General features: G+C 50.2%; 3 protein-coding genes across 5 annotated transcripts in view; 2 read left to right on the top strand and 1 right to left on the bottom strand.

The window, feature by feature from the left end:
* Positions 1-461: 461 nt before the first annotated feature.
* On the top strand, positions 462-2,560 carry LOC128470616 (chymotrypsin-like elastase family member 3B). Its single transcript, XM_053452507.1, has 8 exons — positions 462-501; positions 715-800; positions 906-1,003; positions 1,158-1,292; positions 1,420-1,556; positions 1,743-1,885; positions 1,986-2,138; positions 2,422-2,560. The coding sequence occupies exons 1-8, from the start codon at positions 462-464 to the stop codon at positions 2,437-2,439; spliced, it is 810 nt and encodes a 269-aa protein (XP_053308482.1). The 3' UTR covers positions 2,440-2,560.
* Positions 2,561-4,658: 2,098 nt separating this feature from the next.
* On the top strand, positions 4,659-9,490 carry LOC128469779 (proproteinase E-like). Its single transcript, XM_053451573.1, has 8 exons — positions 4,659-4,701; positions 4,790-4,893; positions 5,125-5,222; positions 7,956-8,087; positions 8,439-8,575; positions 8,831-8,973; positions 9,061-9,213; positions 9,322-9,490. Exons 1-8 carry the CDS (start codon positions 4,659-4,661, stop codon positions 9,340-9,342), a joined length of 831 nt encoding a protein of 276 aa, XP_053307548.1. The 3' UTR covers positions 9,343-9,490.
* Positions 9,491-11,154: 1,664 nt separating this feature from the next.
* The window catches only part of RAP1GAP (RAP1 GTPase activating protein), a 32,944-nt gene continuing 31,710 nt past the window's right edge, over positions 11,155-12,388 (bottom strand). For 2 of the 3 annotated variants that reach the window (XM_053452505.1, XM_053452506.1), the window contains one exon: positions 11,155-11,562. In XM_053452505.1, the coding sequence (XP_053308480.1) occupies positions 11,452-11,562 (111 nt within the window). In that variant the 3' untranslated portion in view covers positions 11,155-11,451. Of the gene's footprint in view, positions 11,563-12,181; positions 12,237-12,388 lie in introns of all 3 variants that reach the window. The other variant, XM_053452504.1, reaches the window with a different exon arrangement.

Genomic DNA, 12,388 nt, shown 5'->3' with positions numbered 1-12,388 from the left:
TTTAGACAAATTCCTTTCCTGCGTGAATTTCTTTTTTCCTGTAAATTCTAAACACTGGAAAGCCGTATAAGTATATTATAATTACAGAATGAATGCTCTGCGGTGCTGCGTAACGGGGCTTCGCAGTAACGGGTCGCAATGCACACGGCAACGGAAGGTGTGCGCAGGAGTTTACGATCCGGGAGGAGGTAACTGATTAAATGATGTTACTGAACACAAACTGGGGGGTAAGAGGGTCGAGGACACCTGCCGACAGGGAGAGGTGGTAGGAGGGCAGTTTAGCGGGTGATAAGCTTCTCTGATGATGGATTGTCTGCGGGGTTACACCAGGTGTTGGCACGGCCAGTGATGTCCTTGGGCAGGTGTTCTGCCGTCACCTGTACCCGCTGCTGTGCGTTCCCAGGACCTCTGATAAAGCCGGTATTTAAGTGCCGCCTGGGATGGATCGTCTCTTCGATGCGATGTTCGGACTGGTTATCACGTTGCTGCTGGCGGTGGGAGGTGAGCGCTCTGTCTGTTACTCGGGGGTTAGAATGGGGGGTGTCGCTAGTAATAAATTGGGGGAGGATATGGGGTTAATACAGCATGGCTCACCTTGCTTCTTTATTAACATTAAAACCATTAATGTCCGCTGATATAAAAAGTTAAATTCCGGACAGAAAACATAATGGCTGCTCATGTCCTGAATAAAGTGGCTGCCTGTGTCCCCCCCAGTGTACGGCTGTGGGACCCCCACATACGCGCCACAAAGCCGGGTGGTGAATGGGGAGGACGCCGTCCCCCACAGCTGGCCGTGGCAGGTAAGTGGCACCTGGAGATAGGGTAAAACCCACACGTATTCTTCGCACTAATACCCACCGGCACCCGGGAGCCTGGCTTTTAACGTTCTCCTCATCTCTTCCCAGATCTCCCTGCAGTATGAGAAAGCCGGCGCGTTTCACCACACGTGTGGGGGGAGCCTCATTGCTCCTAACTGGGTCCTGACTGCGGCTCACTGCATCTCGTAGGTTCTGCGGCCGCCTCTCTCTTCGCTTGGGGGCGGAGTTTTAAATGTTGATCAGTTACCATGGAAACCAATTAAAGGTTCCCGCTGATAGACCAAAATCCATCTTTCTGTGTAACCCTCTGTGACCCCGAGTGTATTGTTTGTGCTCCAGATCTGGCCGTACCTACCAGGTGGTGCTGGGAGAACACGACCGCAGCGCGTCCGAGGGTGGGGAGCAGATCATCGCGGTGGACAGCGCAGACATTTTCGTCCATGAGAAATGGAGGAGCAGCTGCGTGGCTTGCGGGTAGGGGGCGCTCTTGTTACCGGGGGTGGTATTGTTCCTGAACTCACGCCAGTTCTAGGCTGGTCTGAATGTGTCGCCTTCTGTGATGGACAAACGGTCATCATGACGACGTTTTTACTTTCCGCAGGAACGATGTCGCGCTCATCAAACTCTCCAGAACCGCGCATCTAAATGACCAAGCGCAGCTCGGCTGCCTGCCCCAGGCAGGGGACGTTCTGCCCAATAACTACCCCTGTTACATCACAGGCTGGGGTCGTCTTACCAGTACGTATGGGGGGAGATGGGTTTACTCTACCCGGCATAAAGACGTTTCTTCTATCGTTTCTAAAATTCCTGCCGCCCCGGCAGTTCTGATAAAACGAGTCTGAGAGAGGCACAGATCACACGCGATCCACGCGATCCACGCTAAGACTTTGAATCTGCGTTTTTTGTCTCCCTGTGTTCTGCCAGCCGGGGGCGCTCTCCCTGATGTGCTGCAGCAAGCTCTCCTGCCTGTGGTGGATCATCAAACCTGCACCCAGAGGGACTGGTGGGGCAGCTCCATAAAGACCACCATGATCTGTGCCGGAGGGGACCTCCAGTCTGGGTGTAACGTGAGCTCACCGCTGTCAATTTACCTTTAATGCATGGAGTCCAAGGGGCTAAACCCTGCACAGCAGCCCACTGGTTATGACCCCTCTTTCCTGTTTTCAGGGAGATTCTGGGGGACCCCTGAACTGCCAGGGCCCTGACGGTAGGTGGGAAGTCCACGGCATCGCCAGTTTTGTGTCCTCTTTGGGCTGCAACGCTCTGAAAAAGCCAACCGTTTTCACTCGAGTTTCTGCATTCAACGACTGGATCCAAAACGTGAGTGGGGGGTGGCAATAGACAGAATCTGCCGGCACATCGGCACCATCCGGCCCCTGTCGCCCGTTTCTCCTGCTGTAAAGACCTTAATCGGTCATCTGTCTCGTCTTAGATTCAGGAGCCGTATGTCTATCCCATGCATGTACCCTCACTGTATTACCCTCTACCACCTCTGCTGGGAGGCGGTCTCACTTCTCCACCACCGTCTCCGTAAAATACCATCCAGGTTAAAGTTTATTTTCAAGGCAATATATTTATTGTGATCTTTGCGTTTATCATCTAGATTATCGGAAAGAATTAAAGCTGCTGCGGTTATCTGTGATATTGGGATGTGCTGAATCCACCGCCGGAATTCTCTGACACTGACCACAGCAGATCCTCCCGATACCCATCCAAAATAAACACTTTGAATAGCAACACAAGCTGCCTGTCTTTCTTTACTGTAACTAGAAGCATGGGGCAAAGTACCCCTCGTTTCAGAGCACTCCCATCACTCCCAGTACATGGCATGAAATCAAAAAGTCACTTCTTGGTACTTAAGGGATGCTCCACACTTAGATGTATGTGAGCCCCAGCGTGGCCCTCAGGGGGCGCCAGCAATTGGTGTTCTTCTACTGCCAGGGGACATAGTACAAGGAGCAATATTATAACTCCCATCACGCTTAGAACATAATCACATGACCTGAATGAAAAGACTCCTCCAAGGGAGATCATAACGCTGTATATATATATATATATATATATATATATATATATATATATATATATATACACACATATACATACATACACATACATATATATACACACACACACACATACACCTCTCCAGTGACCCGTTCATTAACAGAAATGTACAAAGAATGATTTCATTCATAAAAAAGGAGCGGATTCTTTACAGTGAGGGCAGTAAAGGTACGGAATTCTCTGCCGGGAGAGACGGTTCTATCAGATACACCGGATGTCCCCAAAAGGGGTAAATGGGGGTATAAATGACGAAATAAACAGGAATATTTACAGCTTCTTGATCCAAGAAGGAATCTGATCACCTTTAGGATTCAAGAAGGTATATTTACCCCCCTGAGTGGCAAAATGCGAAATATAGTGTAATTGGGTTCTTTCCTTCTTTTTTTTGGGGGGGGGACGTGATGAAGTTACCTACTATGCTACTAAGCCTGATGTAGCCCATCATAAGTAATAACGCTGAGCGTGTGGTCCCCTCATCATACAAGGACCCCCTAACACAACCCTGACTGAAGCCCCCCGTCACAGACTGGCCAGAATACATCGATCGATTCTAGCGGCAGCCTGATTCACAAATACTTTTATACACTAATAGTCAGGAGGCCTTGGAAAGCATGTTTATTTCAGACTGAATAATACACTTACTCTCGTTACAGACATGAGGAGATTCACTGTGTTAGCCCCTCTATTAATTAACAGCCATGATCAGATTCAGAGAATTAACTCCTCTATTACCAGACATCACACACACGGTCACACACACTGTGACAAACACAGTCACACACACAGTCACACAAAACACACACTGTGACAAACACAGTCACACACACAGTCACACAAAACACACACACTGTGACAAACACAGTCACACACACACTGTGACAAACAGTCACACACAGTCACACACACTGTGACAAACAGTCACACAGTCACACACACACAGTGACAAACACAGTCACACACACACACTGTGACAAACACAGTCACACACCCATAGCTGGTGTGAAGCTTACGCTCCCGGAGAGGCTTCTGAACGCTCAGGTAATTTAGGAGAGCTGGGAAGTCTCTCCTGAGACCTCCTTCACTGAGACGTCTTATTCCGGGACAATGCTTTTACCGGATTGAGGCTACCCAGGACTTTAAGTCCCATTGCAGGACTGTCCGGGGCAATCCGGGACATTCGGTTACCCTACTTCCGGCCCCGTCACAGTTATTGCCGGCACCAGCGGGGTGTGTGGCCCCAGGTCACCGGCTGCCTAATGAAATCCCAGCTCCTGCGGAGTTCCCACATTCCGTGTAATGTACAATGTAACCAACACATACACGGAAAAGGGGCCCCCATTACACCCCATGGGGGTAATAAAAGAAACACGCAGGATATTCAGTGGGGGTAGTACACAGACTCCACAGATACTTTGTAGGGTTAATACAGAGACTGTCATCATACCCCACTGGGGTAATAAAGGAACCCCTTTCCCTGGAAGCTGCTGGAATCGCATAAATAAGGATGCCCCTGGTGGTGGCTCAACGTGGTGATGCCCCCACCTGGCTGGTGGTCTCCAGCTTGTCCTCGGGCCCCGGCTTATGGCCTCATGGCTAATTGCTATAATGTGTGAATGTCTGCAGCTGGGTCGTCAACGTGCCACGGCTGGGCCCTGTGCCCGTAAGCATGGTGTCCTTGGGCGGGTGTCATGGCTGGTGTCGGTTCCCAGGCTTGGCTGATAAAGGGCTCTAATAAAAGCTTTCGGGCTCCGTGAGACGGGTCATCTCATCGTGATGCCTCACGCGGTGATCCTGGTTCTGCTGGCGGCCGCGGCTGGTGAGTGGCGCCCTGCGTCCTGCGCAGAAATGCGGCTTTGGGGTTAGAAGGAAAGTTAATATCAGCCACGTCTGCCACTAACCGATTGCTTTGCTGGACCCCACAGCCCACGGATGTGGTGTCCCAACGTACCCCCCGCTCGCCCGAGTAGTGAACGGCGAGGATGCCAAACCGTACAGCTGGCCGTGGCAGGTAAGTTTAGTATTGGAGGTGCTGGGATAATATTAGTGACGGTGAATGCGTCCCACGGCCGCCACTTCAATAAATCAGCAAATTATTCCACGTCCTGTGAAACATCCTGTGAAGACGAGAAGCTGACACTCGTTTTACTACTTTCCCCAATAAATATTTATCAGCAAAGGTCTGTGATGCGTATATTTAACCATGTGACGGGGTTAAATACCCCCTGTGCCACTCCTGTAGGTGTCTCTGCAGTACCGGAGCGGCAGTCAGTTCTTCCACACCTGCAGCGGGAGCCTCATCGCCGCAAACTGGGTGATGACGGCAGGACATTGCATCTCGTGAGTCCTTTAAAGTCATGTTAATAAGGGGTTAACAGAGGGTATGCGCAGAATGGGAGCACCGTGTATTGTGTCCCCTCCGTGTAACTGCCACAATGGGGTTACACATAGGGGGTAGTTGTGGTGCAAAGTGATGAGTGGGGCAATTGTCAGGAACATTTTAACCGGTTGCCAGTGCCGTAGCAAGCTCCTTTCGCTCCCGAGGCAAGAATGGAAAAGTGTGCCCCCCCAGCAATTTTTTTTTTTTTTTTTTTTTTTTTTTTTTACAGAGGTTATTTTATTTACACTGTCCTTACACACACAGTTACACATACACACTGCATATAAACACACGTATGCACATACACCGCCCTTACACTCCCCTGCCTTTACACACACAAACATATACACATACACACACACGCTAGCTCACAAACATTGCTCATACACACACACACTAGGGTGACCGCATTTTATTTCTGCCATTGAGGGAAGCGCATGAGATTACACACACACACAGCTATATACACGTTAGACATGCATTTATAACTACATCATATATACTTATCTCTTCGAAGTAAAGACTGAAAGAACAGCTGAACTGGCAGTTAGTTTTCATTATTTGATATTAGATCCTGCTGCCGATGTATATTAATATTAGCCCCTGCTGACAATATATATCAATATTAGCCCCTGCTGACAATATATATCAATATTAGCCCCTGCTGACAATATATATCAATATTAGCCCCCGCTGACAATATATACCAATATTAGCCCCCGCTGACAATATATACCAATATTAGCCCCCGCTGACAATATATACCAATATTAGCCCCTGCTGTCAATTTTATATTGAAATAAATCGGGCCCTATGCAAGCATTTCTTTGGGCCCCACTCCACACTCCCTAGCACGCAATAATTCCCTCCACTACCACACCATAAAAAATATTTGCCACACTCACTACAGATTAGGGGAACACTGCGAGAGTCAGTGCAGTCTTCTCTCCTTCTGACCCTACCATGACACTGAGAGGTCCTCTCCCCCGTAATCATCCCCAGAATCCCTTTGTCCCCTCATTCACTAAGCCATACCACTCTTTTACTTACTCCCTGTAGTTCAGGTAAAGATCAAATAAACACATAAAACAGCACATGTATAGATCAACTGAATAAGACATACAAACCCTATAATTACAGGAATACATAAATAATGTATGGAAACATAGCCGGCACAGATCAACACATGAAACACACAAACCCAGCTTTGCATGTATAGATCAATTGGAATTCACATGTGAACTCTGCATTTAAGGTACAGATCAAAATAAACAGAATCGGACATACAAAACCTGTATTAGCAGGTATACAATAATAATGTATGGAACATAGTATTGCAAGTATTTATCAACAGAACACACAAACCCAGCATTCCAGGTATAGATCAACCAGAAATCACATGTAAACTCAACATTGCGGGTACAAATCAAATAAAAAACAAATGGAAACAGCACTGCAGGTAGTGATCAACTGATTAAGACATACAAACCCTGTATAAATAATGTACGGACACACAGCATAGCAGATATAGATCAACAGAATAACAAAAAGCAAGCTTTACAGGTATAGATCAATTATAATTCACATAAAAACTCAGCATTAAAGGTAGAGATAAACCCCGTAAATTGCAGGCATAGATCACAGGTCGCACACCCCGAAGCCAGCCCTGGCGTCCACACTGCCCACATAGAACCCGACCAGCACCCAAATTACACACATAGGACTTGCCATCTTTGTCCCCAAAGAGCCCGCCCTGTGACATCTTGGCCCCCAAGGCTCAAACACCCTGCTTGTGTGATCTTTGCCTTTATACAAATCTATTATATACACTTTTACACTCGCTCACTAATTCACACTTCATTCACATAATTCATTCTTTCACTTATTCTCACTATTTATTTCCATATTCTTACTACCCCCTTTCTCTGTAGCTACCTCTCCTCCCTTTTCTCACTATCTCCCCTCCCCCCCCTCTCACTATCTATCTATATACACAGAGCTTAAAACCCTTTCTCCCCATCTCTTACCTTTCTCATCTTCCATCCTTTTCAATCATCCTGCATCATCTTCTTTCTTCCATGCTGTCACGGGAGCGCGAAGTCTGTCACTCCAGGCCTCTGCTTTCGTGCTCCCTCATCATTATGCGCCGGCTATTGATGCAGAGCGCCGGGGTGACGTCATATCCCCGCGCTCTGCCTCATTTGCCGGCGCGTAGTGGTTAGGGAGCAGGAAGCCGAGGTCTGATTGGACAGACCCCGCACTCCCTAATGTCGGGCCGGTTACAGGGAGATTGAAATCCCCCAACCAGCCCTGCTCATCGGACAGCTCCTCCCCCGACCAGCGCAATGCCCACTGGGCGCCCGATGAGCAGGGCTGGCTGGGGACATCGCAATCGTGCAGCTGCCTCTACACTCCCCTGAAGACCGCCCCGGGGGAGGTGGCTTATCTGATCGCCCCGCCCCTATATAGACGCTACTATTTTTTAGGGGCTTCGTGGGCCTCTGGGCAGCTGCTCAGAGTGCCCATCTCCCCAACCAGTCCTGGAGTGCCTCACTCACCTCACCTCACCCTTCCTACAGCCCTGCCGGTTGCTATGGTGATTACTCCAGAACTGCTCGTTATACGTTACCCCTGTACGTGGCTGTGGGGCAGTCTCCACTCACAGGTAACCCCGTACACCGGTCTGGTTTCAGGTCACTCACGTACCGGGTCGTGGTTGGCGAGTACGACCGGAGTGTGTCCGAGGGGCCGGAGCAGATCATTCCTATTAACGCCGGAGACATTTTTGTTCACCCCGGGTGGAACGATGCCTGCGTGGCGTGCGGGTGAGTGTTTCCTCAATCTCTGGGTGTCGGGGCAGATTCTCGGGGTCACACAGTCTGGACTCCATCATATTCTCCCCGCTCAGATCATTTATAACACCTCCAGTTGGTGCTTTTGCTCCCAGTATGTTGTGGGTGATATCCCTGCTTGAATCCAGGTGACTCTAATAATGACAAGTCAAGGTTTCCATGACGACTGGTATTAGCTCCGTTTGGATAACGCATTTGGCGAGTCACTGCAGAGAGCCTGCATGATGGGCTTTTAAATCTATTTAAAGCATCTCAGGGGTCCGTCCATATACTGGCCCCATCCTCCTCACGTTAACCCAGCCGCGCGGCGTCTCTTCTCCCCAGGAACGATATCGCCCTCATCAAGTTATCGCATCCTGTGCATCTTAATGATAAGGTGAAGGTGGGATGCCTCCCGGGGTCCGGAGCACTTCTATCCAATGAGTATCCGTGTTACATCAGCGGCTGGGGCCGCCTGTACAGTATGTATTAAACCCTTTTACCGGTTCACGTTCCGGGCACCGGCCACGAGCTCCGTTCTGTTGCATGATGGGTCTGACGGCAGATTAATCCGCATGTAAATGGCCGCCTCAGTCTCATTAATGTCGCTTCAGACGGCTCAATGTGCGGCTGCGAGCCCCGGGGCAAGTGTCACCCACAGATCCCGGTGTCTCCGTGGCCCTCTCGGACCGGGGCCGTGTGGCCGGTGGGTATGTACTAAGCCTGTGTCTCTGCAGCTGGTGGCCCTCTGCCTGGCGTCCTGCAGCAAGCTCTCCTCCCGGTGGTGGATCACCCCCACTGCTCCCAGACAGACTGGTGGGGTGGCACCGTGAAGGAGTCCATGGTGTGCGCCGGAGGAGATGCCCAGTCTGGGTGTAACGTGAGTATCCGCAGCCCACCGTGTACTCGCCTATAGCTGGCTGAGCGTCCTTACCTTTTGTTGAATGCCCCCGTCTTCTCTCCTCAGGGGGACTCCGGGGGGCCCCTGAATTGTCAAGGCGTTGATGGTAGGTGGTACGTTCACGGTGTGACCAGTTTTGTATCCAGTCGAGGCTGCAACACTTTCAAGAAACCTACCGTGTTCACTCGCGTGTCTGCCTTTAACACGTGGATCCAGGAGGTACGTGTTCTCATTAACCTTTTGTGTTACCGCTGCCTTTATTCGGCTCCGATCTCTCCTCTTTTTACAGAGATTTAATCATTTTGAGCTTTTTTATATCTATTTCAGACCATGAGCCAAAACTCATAGAGTGGAAGGCTGAGGAGCAGACGACACCAGTCCTAGAACGTCTCCCCCCGTCTATACGGTGTCCGCACTTCCATATACCCCTCTAACATCACGCGGAAAGCAACACAAATGTATCCATTGATCCAAAACAAATAAAGGCTCTCTGTGTGCTTCCTGCGCGGCTCTCTGTGTGCTTCCTGCGCGGTTCCCTGCGTGGTTCCTTGTGTGGTTCCTGCATGCTTTCTGCATGTTTCCCTTTGTGGTTCCCTGCGTGGTTCCTGAGCGGTTCCCTGCGTGGTTCCTGAACGGTTCCCTGAGCGGTTCCCTACGTGGTTCCTGAGCGGTTCCCTACGTGGTTCCTGAGCGGTTCCCTGCGTGGTTCCCTGCATGGTTCCTGCGCGGTTGAAGCTGTAACTCACCTGCAGCATGTCGCTCATTGAGTTCCCTGTCCCAGTGTTTTGAGTGGCTCCAGGCCCACTGGAGAACCCACTCCGGGCCCCGGCTCCCCCAACCCCCACAAACAACACAGTCCTTAGAGATGAGATTTTATTCAGCCATATATCTTCTTCTCAGAGCCTTTTTACAAATAATATTAACTTTTCCTTCAGATAAATATTTAAACTTTAGCGTTTTTACACAAAAAGACACTAAAAAGAGTAACCACGGCAACAACTTAAATAAATAGAAAATAAAAAGTGTTTAACCCTTTCTCATCGTCACAGAAAGTGAGAGGGAGACTTCATTACACGGGAACAACGGACAAACGGAGGTGTGATGTCATCACTACAATAAACCACAAGAGGGCGCTGTCTGCATGCGTTACCTGCCCCTATACGAGACGCGCTCACTCCTGACGGGAAGCGGCTGCTGGGGCAGGAGCGCAGCGCTGGGGCAGGAGCGCAGCACCGGCTCCGCTCATCGTATTTAACGAGTGGTATCCATAAGACCCAACATGACAGGAATGGAAGGGGCAGCACTTTACATGTGAAATGTACACGTGTGCTGGAAAAATGGCGGTTGTGGTCACCTCATCCCCACAAGGGAACTAAGTCCATGCACAGCAGTGGCCCCTCGGGAGCAAGACAAGCCGCCCCATGTGACTCCAGACAGTGGGGTTCGGACAGGAACACGTGAACGGAGGTGATTATCGGACACAACAAGTCCACGGTCTACACGATATAACACACGGGGCAAGTGGCATCAACCAGGATCCCTCTGGAAGCTTGTCTATAACGTCAGCGCATGTTCCTGATGGCAGGTTGGGGAGGTTCCAGGCGCGAGGACCCGGAGACCCCCGATCTGCTGTATATATATATATATATTGCTGTTTTAGATGTAATGTTTAACTGTAAGAGACTGAGGGGCTTTCAGCCGGTCCAGCACTGAGGAGTTTATCCCCTAAACCGTTGCTCGGACAGTGACTACGGTAACCCACAAGAGCCTCTACGGGATAGCAAGGGTTAAGATAAGCAATATTAGCGCTCTGACCTCCGAGGGGATGGCGTGTCGTGAGAGAATACTTACAGGACGGACACAGAAGAGACAGTGTGTGAAACGCGTTTCCCAAGCGCATGCACGGGGGTTGTGGCGCGACGCTCTGCACTATTTCTCACATGTGATTGTATCAGAATTTCTCTGGTCTGCCCCTTTTCTGCATTTTCCTGGCCCATGTTTTTCTTGAGCTGTACAAATTGTGCATTTCTGAAAGTCCTGAGATAAAAGGCGGTCGGGGGACGGTCCAGACTCCATCACCGTTATCTGTCGGTAACCACCATAACAAACACCCCCAGCACTGAGGCCTGGGGAGGGCACTCTTTCCCAACCACAGGACCATCTCTGCATTTAAAGGTTGTAGACCCCCTGTTCATTTCGCTCATTTAAATCCATCGCTCTCGAGTTACAATGAATCCACATGAGACGGTCAGCGACCAAACTCCAGACGCGGATCCATCGGCCCTAAAATCCCAAGAACTTCTGCAACGGACCTCCAGACTCCAACTAACTGTCGTATATATATGGTACGGAAAGAGTTTTGCGCTTTCTTGAAACCCGACGGAAATACGAAGCATCCACTACGCGGGAAACGGGGATGAGAGGCTGGCGGGGGGTCCCTTGGCCACCGCCGCGGTGTCAGAAGCGAGAGGTCGGAAGACCGGGCTTGCAGGTGGGGCGATCGCACTCAGCACTATCGAAGACTGGAGTCTGCCGCAAATCCTTCAGCTTCTGCCGCCTCGGACGTCTCTTTATGAAAGAAAAAATAACACATAATGTTTTAAAGGGGGGCAAACGGTTAGGATTTGTGTGAAGCGAGGGCAAAACTTTATTTTATAGACCTCTCACTCGCTGTAGATATCGAGCCGCGGAGTGCGGTGACTCCGGATCAATAAACGTCGGGATGAATCACACGTAACGCTGAAAATCAGACAATCTGCTTCCTGATGGATTCCCTTTAGGGGCCGAGTAACGACTCTTTAATGGAATTGCATCCTTCCTGGGCAGACGGCGCGTTCTACGGCCGGGGCAATTATTCACAGGTGGCGCGGGTTTAAAGACCTTTATTGAACTAATCCTGTAACGTCATTAGCGCTCTCTGCCAGGAGCCTCCTAATCCCTCTCCTCTGTCCATCTCAGCGACGGCAGGACCGGTCGCGGAACTCCCAGCCGGACGAAACCATTAAAACCAGGACGTGATCCATTAACCAACCCGCTTACACGAGAGACACCGGCATGGGGCAGATCATCGTCAGGTAATATTACAAAAAGGGGTCGGTAAGGAGGGAAACCGGATGGAAACCAGTTCATAAACGGATCCATGAAGATACCGGACTGATCGTCACACTTTGGGACGGCAGAGACTGACCTGCGAGGACAGAGGGACATCGACAGGGAACCGGCGTGGGGTGGTGCTAGCAGCGCTGTGCGGACGCAGACAGACACACGGACAGAGAAACGGGGATAAGAAAAGAAAAACAGCCGGGTCAACAAAGCAGGATAATCACGGCATCACGCCAGTCACACGTTACACGGATATCTGCCCCCCCGAGCACACCTGTGTTACTACATACAT

The sequence above is a fragment of the Spea bombifrons genome, chromosome 12, assembly GCF_027358695.1.
Source record: "Spea bombifrons isolate aSpeBom1 chromosome 12, aSpeBom1.2.pri, whole genome shotgun sequence".
Lineage (NCBI taxonomy): Eukaryota > Metazoa > Chordata > Amphibia > Anura > Pelobatidae > Spea > Spea bombifrons.
The sequence above is the reverse complement of the archived record's forward strand: the minus strand, read 5'-3'. Positions and strand labels throughout refer to the sequence as shown.

Excerpts from the sequence above, each read along its gene's own strand:
- LOC128470616 (XM_053452507.1), top strand. The coding sequence starts at position 462 with ATGTTCGGACTGGTTATCACGTTGCTGCTGGCGGTGGGAG. Across the intron at positions 801-905 it reads CCCACAGCTGGCCGTGGCAG|ATCTCCCTGCAGTATGAGAA; the intron begins GTAAGTGGCACC and ends ATCTCTTCCCAG. Across the intron at positions 1,886-1,985 it reads ACCTCCAGTCTGGGTGTAAC|GGAGATTCTGGGGGACCCCT; the intron begins GTGAGCTCACCG and ends TCCTGTTTTCAG.
- LOC128469779 (XM_053451573.1), top strand. The coding sequence starts at position 4,659 with ATGCCTCACGCGGTGATCCTGGTTCTGCTGGCGGCCGCGGCTG. Across the intron at positions 5,223-7,955 it reads ACGGCAGGACATTGCATCTC|GTCACTCACGTACCGGGTCG; the intron begins GTGAGTCCTTTA and ends GTCTGGTTTCAG. Across the intron at positions 8,974-9,060 it reads ATGCCCAGTCTGGGTGTAAC|GGGGACTCCGGGGGGCCCCT; the intron begins GTGAGTATCCGC and ends TTCTCTCCTCAG.